The following is a 10,764-nucleotide window of genomic DNA, read 5'->3' as shown; positions in this document are numbered from 1 at the left end:
CAGTGAGTAGCCAGCATGCAGTGTGTGGCCAGCATGCAGTGAGTGGCCAGCATGCAGTGAGTGGCCAGCATGCAGTGAGTAACCAGCATGCAGTGAGTGGCCAGCATGCAGTGAGTAGCCAGCATGCAGTGAGTGGCCAGCATGCAGTGAAATACCAGCATGCAGTGAGTAGCCAGCATGCAGTGAGTGACCAGCATGCAGTGCGTGGCCAGCATGTTGAGTGACCAGCATGTAGTGAGTGGCCAGCATGCGGTGAGTGGAAAGCATTCAGTGCGTGGCCAGTATGCAGTGCGTGGCCAGCATGCAGTGCGTGGCCAGTATGCAGTGCGTGGCCAGCATGCAGTGCGTGGCCAGCATGCAGTGCGTGGCCAGCATGCAGTGCGTGGCCAGCATGCAGTGCGTGGCCAGCATGCAGTGCGTGGCCTGCATGCAGTGCGTGGCCAGAAAGCAGTGAGTAGCCAGCTGATATGATGTGATATACACGGACTTCGCAAAGGCTTTCGATAAATGTGACCATGGCGTGATAGAACACAAAATGAAGTCAATGGGAATAACCGGTAAAGTAGGACGCTGGATACTCAGTTTTCTGTCAAACAGGACTCAGCGAGTAACGGTCAACCATATAAAATCTAGTCCAAGTGCAGTTAAAAGTTCTGTACCTCAAGGTACAGTCCTTGCACCGCTGCTTTTTCTTATTCTCATATCAGATATAGACAAAAATACAAGTCACAGCTTCGTATCATCCTTTGCAGATGACACAAATGTCAGTATGAAAATTATCTCGGCTAAAGACATTGAAAAACTTCAAGTTGATATTAATAAAGTTTTCGACTGGACATCAGAAAATAACATGATGTTTAACAGTGATAAATTCCAGGTACTCAGGTACGGTAAAAATGAGGACCTTAAACATAATACAGAGTACAAAACACAATCAAATGTACCCATACTAGGAAAACAGCTTGTAAAGGATTTGGGAATAATAATGTCTGACGACCTAACGTTTAAGGAGCATAACCAAGCAAATATTGCGACAGCCAGAAAAATGATAGGATGGATTACGAGAACTTTCAAATCCAGGGATCCCATCACAATGGTTGTACTCTTCAAGTCACTTGTGTTGTCCCGTCTTGAGTACTGCTCAGTACTCACTTCCCCCTGCAGAGCAGGAGAGATTGCTGAAATAGAGGGAATACAGAGAACATATACGGCACGCATAGACGCGATAAAGCACCTAAATTATTGGGATCGTCTCAAAGCCCTCCAAATGTACTCCCTAGAAAGAAGACGAGAGAGATATCAAATAATATACACCTGGAAGATACTGGAGGGCCAAGTACCAAATCTACACAGTAAAATAACAACGTACAGGAGTGAACGATATGGAAGAAAATGCAGAATAGAACCAGTGAAGAGCAGAGGTGCCATAGGCACAATCAGAGAACACTGTATAAACATCAGATGTCCCCGGTTGTTCAACACCCTCCCAGCAAGCATAAGAAATATTGCCGGAACAACCGTGGACATATTCAAGAGGAAACTAGATTTATTCCTCCAAGGAGTGCCAGACCAACCGGGCTGTGGTGGGTATGTGGCCTTGCGGGCGCTCCAAGCAACAGCCTAGTGGACCAAACTCTCACAAGTCAAGCCTGGCCTCGAGCCGGGCTTGGGGAGTAGAAGAACTTCCAGAACTCCATCAACCAGGTATCTGTGAGATTTTTTTCTATGCCTACCTCCCTTAGGAGGTGGACTACAAGTTTAAAGTCTGCTCACGGCAGTTAAGCATGAGTCCAATAGAAAAAGGAAAAGCGGGAGCAAACCGCCAGGCCTCCACCACCTGGGGTGAAAACCTGTCCACAATAGGCCGCTGGCTCCTCCTAGGAGCTAAGGAGCCTAGGGTTCCTCCTAGGAACAGGACGTTAAAACTAATAAAGGGTAACCGACGGGTTCTCACAATCAAATATTTATATTTGATGTGGCGCTATGAATTGGAATTCGAATTCCCAAGAACAGCTGTCTTATCAAGATCACATCAACATTTAATAATATGCAGAAATATGGTGGAATAATATGGTTGAAGGGTTGACATCAAAGACCGTTTTCTATAACATAACAATTTATTAATAACAAGAGACTAACTACTACATTACCGAGTTTACGTTACGTTAATGTCCATCCAGTGGCACGATAACAAACAGCTAAATAGCAACCCTTGCTGTGAGGCTGCTTACTGAACTAACCTGAACACAGGTGTGCCCACTGATGACGCAATATTGCAAATCAAAGAAAATATCACAGACTAAGTTACACCACAGCGAATGGTTACGTTATTGTACATCAAGTGGTATTTGCAACACAGCTATTCAACAGCCCCTCGAGAAGTGACAGCAGGCTCCATCTTGCTGACACTTCGGGCTGACAACATGAACTAACTGAACAAATGAAGGAGATCCACTGAAGACACAAGCATGCAATCAATAGTGTCTCGGTTTCCCTGACAGCTACTATAATCACAAACTTAGCGGTCCTCCCGCCCCCCAGTAGACACCCACGTAACTAGGCGGGTAGTCCAACAGTGACCCCCCCTCCCCTATCACAACCCTGTGTGAACACTCTTTGCAACTCCCTACAAGAAGTTGCCCTGTTGTAAACAGTAACAAAGACTGGCAAGGCGGGATTCTGGGACACAGCTCCACAAACCCCTAGATTACTCTACTCTCGTCACCAGACGACAACCAAAACAAATTGCCTTAAGTGATTAATTACGTTAATTGACTGATCGCAGCAGTCAGCAACAAAGTACTACGGTAATCACAAACAATTGTCTCACACTAGACAACATCATGATGATACTCTACGTTAATCATTAACACTTGTCTCTCCCTTGTTAACAATAACTCAAACTTATATTACATCACACTTGACTCCTAGCAAGTATTCAGTGAGTAATTCTCAATTAAGGTCAAACGGACCACTAATTACATCCCCATTGAGTTACGTTAACTAAGCCTACCCTAACTTGGTACCTTCTCAACAGTCTGTGTCAAAAAAATTACTAGTGAGTGTTAATTACCCTAATTAATTCTGAGCAATTAATTAACTGTCACCAGGACCGATAATTAATCATCCATAAATATGTCTCACTCCGCACTGCCTAAGCAGGTCTCATCAAACACTGTGAATTCACGGGAAAGGAGTTAATTACCCCTAATTAACAAGATGTGCCAATAATCCACTGTCCTCAGACAGGATATGATTAATACAACGATTTATGCTAGCTCCATGACCTCGCTTTACCGAGTCATCGGAGCTCTCCAATGCTAATTACTCAACTAATTAACCTGAGCCACTAATTGCTATACCCCAGAAAGGTAATTAGTCTCGAGCAAATTACGTTAACATAAATACTGACAGACTCTGACAGATCCTCTCCCACTACGTGAATTCATGATGAGAAGGCTAATTACATAATTAGCAAGAGTGGTCCATTAGTTGTCACACGGTCAATTAATTGCTCCCGAGACGTATCTCACTCAAGCTCAACGCTGTTCTCTCTCATAACAGCCCTCACTCACTCCACAATAAGTATGCACCCCTTATCCAGTTAATTCCCCAATTATTGACTCACTGAATCCTTAAGTCCACAACACAACTTAAAGAAACAAAGTAACCCCAGTGTTACATAGGACACTACAATGGCATGCAACAATACAAATGCACTGCCCACATATGGTTGAGGCTACTGCAACTTGTTATTTACTGTGCCCACACAATAATGACACACGGTTGTGCAACACACAAGAGTATACCAATATTACTACCCCCCTTATCTTGCACCCGTTGCAAAGGACTACTGTGAACACACACTTATCTCAGCAAGGCAATTAACCCATCAATTGCCTGCTCTCATTAAGCACTGTGAATTCCCCTGAATAATCCTAGAGGTCCCTTAAACCCTCAACACCGCTCCGAGGGCAATAATATCGTATAAACTGATAACAACACTGCACAAACCTGCAACATAATGATGCCGTCAGAATACCCCACATGCTAATGACATCATTAGGCAATCAGTCAGCAATCACATCTACTGTCTCACCACACAACACAGTACATAAACATGCAAATGAATACATAGAAATGGCATTCACATAATCAATGAAAATTATATCATCAGGTAAATGTAACTAACTACACAGACCTCTGGGCCCCCACTGATATCCCTGCAACCTGGCCTGCCTACCTCTAATGATTATAATTTTACTTGCTGGTACTCTATGGCATTAATCCAGTCTGAGCGATTATATAGAATCAACAGGCTGGATCACTTATATGGTAAATCTCTACACTGACCGGTTACATACTCTAGTCGGTCTATACACATATATACATTATGATACTACAGTGTGATCCAGTGTATAACAACTATCTCCAGGTACCGCCCTACCAATCACTTGGACGTGCCACTGACAGCTGTCACTCAGCTGCTACCCTCACTGTAACACTTTTTATTGTACTCACGGCTCTGGATATTCACCACAATCCTTTTCCTGGTCACTACCTCTCTGGCTGTAAACACCTAGCTCGCTCCTCATGCATCGACAAGATGTGGCCCTAGGCTGTCCCGGGAAAGTGGCCAAGGCATGTGGCCACCGCGTGGCCCACAGCGCCCCTCCCGAGCTGAGAGGGGGGGGGTGGGGTGGTGGTAGCCGGCTCGCGGGCAGGCGGGTGGGTAGCCGGCGCGCGGGCCGAGCGGCTGGGTGGCCTGGGGGTGGCCACGGGTAGCGCATGACGTCATAGCACCCCACCCGGCTGAGCTGGTGAGCGGGGTGGGGTGGGGTTTGGCCGCATGGGTGGCCCCCCCCCGGGCAGCTGGCCAAGGTGGGTGGCCGCGGGCGGCCTGGGGTGGCCGCGCACATGGGTGCCCCGGGCTGGCAGGCTGCCGTCCACAGGCGTACACACGCGGATGGGGAATCACTAACAACCCCATCAAACCAGAGCCTGCCTTGCTCTACACTGGGGTGACAATGGCCGGCGGCGTCCCCACACTGACGCAGCCTGGCGGAATTCAAAGTCCAACATGGGCCTGTAATCACACCACAATTACACTAGGAGGCCCTGCTCGATTCCACTAATTGCCCAACAACACTAGACAGGTTATTCAAACCACCTGTTACACTATGAGGCTCTGCCATGCTGCCTCATGGGTGAACACTGTCAACTGTCTCTTTAGCTTTTTACTGTTCCTTCCGTAAATCCTTGGCCCCAATTCACGCCAATTGGGCCTTGACACAACCCCTGATGGCAGGAGTGCCATGCTCAATTAGTAATTTGAACGACAGAAGCGATTAACGGAGGGGGGGGGGGGGTGTGGAGGTGGCCGGCCTTCCACCTCCACCAGTCACTTCTTCCTTTGCTTGCCGCCCAATTCAAACTGACGATTTCCCGGGCTAGGGAAACTCAGAATGCCCATATCTCCTCCCTTACTTTGTCTTGACCAATCAGCACGGAGCCGGCACACTACCAAGATGCCGCTTCCAACCATAGCTCTTCGCGCCAAAACTCGACTTGGAACACAGGTGCCTAAACCAATCAAATGCCTCCGTCACCCTCAGGCGTCCTGTGACGTCACAAGGAGGGGGAGGCCTAAAAGACAGTGGCGTACTGTCTCACATGTTGGGGGGGCAACGTTCACCCCACTCTCCCCCCCCCCCCCACCTCTAACGGTTTTAGTCAAGTATCCTCTCATACCATACACTCTCCCCTCCCCATCCTATTTTACAGAAACAGGAACATCTCTGTAATTCTCTCTACAGAGCAATCACAGACTTCTGACTACTCACAAATGATAGACCATAACATAAGCTTTCATTCAACACCCAACAAGTATATGTTAGTTTGAAAGCTTCAGTTTCTAGAGTGACTAGCCTAATCTAGAAACTAGGAAAACTAGCTGAGGGAATCTAGATTCCCTCACAGTATCAACCAGGTATCAGTGAGAGGCGAGCATGCAGTGAGTGGCCAGCATGTAGTGAGTGGCCAGAATGCGGTGAGTGGCCAGCATACAGTGCGTGTCCAGCAAGCAGTGAGTGGCCAGCATGAAGTGAAGGACCAGCATGTAGTGATTGGCCAGAATGCAGTGAGTAGCCATCATGCAGTGTGTGGCCTGCATGTAGTGAGTGGTCAACATGCAGTGAGTGGCCAGGATGCAGTGCGTGGCCAGCATGTAGGGAGTGGCCAGCATGCGGTGAGTGGCCAGGATGCAGTGCGTGGCCAGCATGTAGGGAGTGGCCAGCAAGCAGTGAGTGGCCAGCATGCAGTACGTGGCCAGCATGCAGTGAGTGACTAGCATGCAGTTTGTGGCCAGCATGCAGTGCGTGGCCAGAATGCATTAAGTGGCCAGCATGCAGTGAGTGGTCAGCATGCAGTGAGTGGCCAGCATGCAGTGCGTGGCCAGAAAGCAGTGAGTGGCCAGCATGCAGAGAGTGGCCAGCATGCGGTGAGTGGCCAGCATGTAGTGAGTGGCCAGCATGCGGTGAGTGGCCAGCATGCAGTGAGTGGCCAGCATACAGTGAATGGCCAGCATGTATTGAGTGGCCAGCATGCGGTGAGTGGCCAGCATGCAGTGAGTGGCCAGCATGTACTTTTTTTATTATTAATATTTTCTACCATAGACGTGGCCACACATTTACAATGCTAATCAGCATAAATACATTTTCTTCTGTTCTCCATGGACAGGGTTAGAGATGTGTTAAACATATAGTTCAAGGGTTTATTGAACAATCAACCACAGAAGGTGATTCGTTGCCTTTAAAATGCTAAGCTAACCTACATACGTAAATACATAGATACTCAGATTTACGTATGCCCTACATAAAGTGTTCGATGAGTCTTTTTCATAGTGTCATTAATATGCATTTACAAAAGTGAAATGTAATTCTGATCAGCTTCCATATATACTTTATACACATACATATACATACACACACACACACACACACATATACGTACACATACATATATATACATACATATATACATACATATATACACACACACACATACATTCACATACATTTGTCTCTTTTACCCTGACGGGGTGAGATAGCTGATAGAGAAACTAGTGTGTAATTAAGCACTTAATCACTGTAGGTGATGAAGGCGCTTTTATAAGCTCAGGTTATATAGTTACATCACATACATACATTGAATAATTGATACATTTCATGGTTAATTTTGGGTACAAGTCCAATATATCATCAAGTGTTCCAGTACTCAGATAGTAATTATACAGTTCAGCATACCTTAGCCCAGGAGGGCGAAAGTCAGTCAATATGGGACATTCTACAATATAATGTTCAAGAGAGTGCATGTTTTCTCTTTCACAAAGTTGACACATTGTGTACTCAACATTTGGGTTTTGAGAAAGCTGCCAGATACGTCTATATCCCAGGCGTATTCTGGCCACTGTAACATCACATTGCCGGGTTCTTGTTCTATTAGTTCCATAAGTGAATGTCTCCTCACGATATCTATCATAATATTTTATGCTACAACTTTCCGGTCTTTGTGAATTTGTTAGGTCTGTGAGATCTTCATTAGATATTTGTTTGAGTATTCTCTTTGTTACTGCTAATGAAACACCCTTGTCAATTTCTACCACTGGGTTTCTGCAGGCTGTCTTTGCAAGCATATCAACAGTGTCATGCCTTGAGATACCAACATGTGATGGTATCCATAGGAATTTAATTTCAAATCTGTTTTCTTTAGCAACTAAAACATTCATTCGAATATCACTGACTATTTTCTGGGTGTCACAACTATGTGCGTTCAGTGACAGGAGTGCACTCTGCGAGTCACAGTATATAAGTCCACTGCCTTTGTCTTTTAAAAATTCAGTGGCAAGGTATATGCCTGCAAGTTCGGTTTGAGTTGTACTTGCCCAGTCATTGACACGCTTCATTGCTGTATGTACGAGAGAAGATTGTTCAAATATATTCCATGCACATCCGGTACATCGTCCACCTTCTTCTGCAGAGCCGTCGGTATAGCACTGATACACATCATTACCTATACTCTGAGTACTTTCAGTGATTGGCCAGCATGCAGTGAGTGGCCACCATGTATTGATTGGCCAGCATGCAGTGGGTGGCCAGCATGCAGTGAGTCGTCAGCATGCAATGAGTGGCCAGCATGCAGTGCGTGTCCAGCATGTAGTTAGTGGCCAACATGCAGTGCGTGTCCAGTATGCAGTGAGTGCCCAACATGCAGTGAGTGATCAGCATGCCGTGAGTGGCCAGGTTATCTTGAGATCTTGAGGTTATCTTGAGATGATTTCGGGGCTTTAGTGTCTCCGCAGCCCGGTCCTCGACCAGGCCTCCAACCCCAGGAAGCAGCCCATGACAGCTGACTAACTCCAAGGTACCTATTTACTGCTAGGTAACAGGGGCATTCAGGGTGAAAGAAACTTTGCCCATTTGTTTCTGCCTCGTGCGGGAATCGAACCCGCGCCACAGAATTACGAGTTCTGCGCGCTATCCACCAGGCTACGAGGCCAGCATACAGTTCGCGTCCAGCATGCAGAGAGTGGCCAGCATGCGGTGAGTAACCAGCATGCAGTGAGTGGCCAGCATGCAGTGAGTGGCCAACATGCAGTGAGTGGCCAGCATGTAGTGCCGGGCCAGCCGGGCTTTATTACGTATTTGATGGTTACAAGATATACATGGGTTGATACAAAAATAATAATACAAAAAGGTGCTTAATGGTTATGGATCTCTTGAAAAACACGACAATGGGAAACATTGATGAATGTCACAGACGGGTTCGATCATTGTTGCAAGAAGTGCATTGTTGCACTTCTTCGAATTCCTCTGAAGTTGGACTAGTGCCCAAGACGCAACAGGCATTTCCCCTCTGAATCGCATCACTGAGGCGCTGGAACAAGAAACTTTTTGTTCTCTATCCTTTTGTAGCGCTGATCAATTTGTCCCCAAATTCCTTCAGGAACTTCAATGCACATTTCCCCACGAACCGAGGGTCTCCGAACCGATCGGAACACAGCTGTAGCAGTGTGCCAGACCTCTATATTTAATAATTTTCTGCGATTCCCTGAAAGAGGCAGCACCATCGCTTTCACGTGGGCTGTAGTGGAGGTAGGTACTGGCCAGTGTGGCAGCGCACCTGTAGTCACTTGCTTACCATCCTTCCAAGGTAGTAAGGTGACCCCATCTGGGCGCTTCTGAGGGTCGTTAGGTCTGGATGAGTGTGGTTCTCGGATGAGACCGAGTGAGATGGCCCGGAAAGTGGAGTTGGAAATTCTGTTGGACGACATATTCGACCTCGAGACACAAAAGAAGGCCACTACCAAAGATACCTTGCAAGCAGAACTAATTGCGGAAGGAGGAAAGAATCGAGGCAATTACAGAAGCACCATACTGTCCCCCGAGCTCAAAGCAGCAGCAAAAAGCCTTCGTGAGAACAAGGAGATAGTTGTCAGGAGAGGTGACAAGTCGCCAATATACGTCATTCTTAAAAAAAGACGAATATCTGGCGAAAATGAACCTCATACTCTCTGACCAAACTAAATTCCAAAGGGTAACGAAGGACACTACAGCCGAATTGAAAGCAAAGGTCAACAAACTGATCGAAACTGTGAACGCCAAGAAATCAGGACTCCACCTGCCAAAAATTATTAGGGAATATAAACCTAGATATGCGTATGGAAATGTCAAGACACACAAGCCTGGAAACCCACTTCGGCCAATCATTAGCCAGATACCCACACCCACGTACAAACTGGCGAAGCGACTCAACGGCCTGCTGACTGCTTATGTCCGTTGCGCATTCAGCCTGAAGTCTCCAAAGGAATTTGTTGACTTACTGCGGGGCACACGGGCCACAGGGATAAGAGCCTCGTTGGACGTAGAATCACTGTTCACCAACGTACCTGTGGACGAGACAATCGGGATGATAGCCGACAGAGTGTATCGTGATCCAGCCTGTACTCCTCTTGACATACCAGAAAATATTCTAAGAACACTACTCCAAGCTTGTACTAAAGAGGCACCCTTCTTGAGCCCGGAAGGGCACATTTATAAGCAAGTAGATGGGGTCGCCATGGGTTCTCCCCTAGGTGTCCTGTTTGCAAACTTCTACATGGGTACCATCGAGCAAAAAGTCTTAGTCGACATGAACTTGAAACCGTCCATATACTGCAGGTATGTTGACGACATTTTTACACAGGTACCTGATGTCAGACATCTGCAGGAGCTGAAGGAGGCATTTGAGCAGAGTTCCGTGCTGCGTTTCACTAATGAGATGGAAAAGGATGGGAAGCTGCCCTTTCTAGATGTAACAGTCATGGAAAAGAGCGGAGGTTTCCACACTGCAGTCTACACTAAGGAAACGAACATAGGAATGTGCCTAAATGCCAACAGCGACTGCCCAGACAGGTACAAGAGGAGTGTTGTTAACGCATATGTCGACCGAGCTCTCAGCCACAGCTCAGAATGGAAGCAAGTCGACGAAGAACTCTGTAGGGAAAGGCAGGTCCTAGTCAACAACGGCTTCTCCAATGGTTTCGTCGAAGACATCATAAGAAGGAAAGTGAACCGCCATGCAACCTCTGAGGAGACAACTAACACAACACCTATACCCCCTATTAGACTATTTTACAGGAACTTCTTTTCCACAGTTCATAAAACGGAGGAAAGGATCCTGAAAGATATTGTTAATAGAAACGTTAACCCTACAGACAAAAATCAG

The 10,764-nt window shown here is 46.6% G+C and overlaps 1 protein-coding gene across 1 annotated transcript; it reads left to right on the top strand.

The window, feature by feature from the left end:
• The first annotated feature begins 213 nt into the window (after positions 1 to 213).
• Positions 214 to 8,318, top strand: LOC138371769 (seminal vesicle major clotting proteins-like). Its single transcript, XM_069336790.1, has 4 exons — positions 214 to 450; positions 5,990 to 6,337; positions 6,368 to 6,607; positions 8,103 to 8,318. Exons 1-4 carry the CDS (start codon positions 214 to 216, stop codon positions 8,316 to 8,318), a joined length of 1,041 nt encoding a protein of 346 aa, XP_069192891.1.
• Positions 8,319 to 10,764: the final 2,446 nt, after the last annotated feature.

Source organism: Procambarus clarkii, chromosome 36, assembly GCF_040958095.1.
Source record: "Procambarus clarkii isolate CNS0578487 chromosome 36, FALCON_Pclarkii_2.0, whole genome shotgun sequence".
Lineage (NCBI taxonomy): Eukaryota > Metazoa > Arthropoda > Malacostraca > Decapoda > Cambaridae > Procambarus > Procambarus clarkii.
This window is presented reverse-complemented; position numbering and strand designations above follow the sequence as displayed.

What these genes read in the sequence shown, in the direction of transcription:
- LOC138371769 (XM_069336790.1), top strand. Translation starts at nt 214, where the DNA reads ATGTTGAGTGACCAGCATGTAGTGAGTGGCCAGCATGCGGTGAGTGGA. An exon ending in CAGTGCGTGGCCAGAAAGCA is followed by an intron (nt 451 to 5,989) that starts GTGAGTAGCCAG and finishes AGTATCAACCAG; the next exon opens with GTATCAGTGAGAGGCGAGCA. An exon ending in CAGTACGTGGCCAGCATGCA is followed by an intron (nt 6,338 to 6,367) that starts GTGAGTGACTAG and finishes GTTTGTGGCCAG; the next exon opens with CATGCAGTGCGTGGCCAGAA.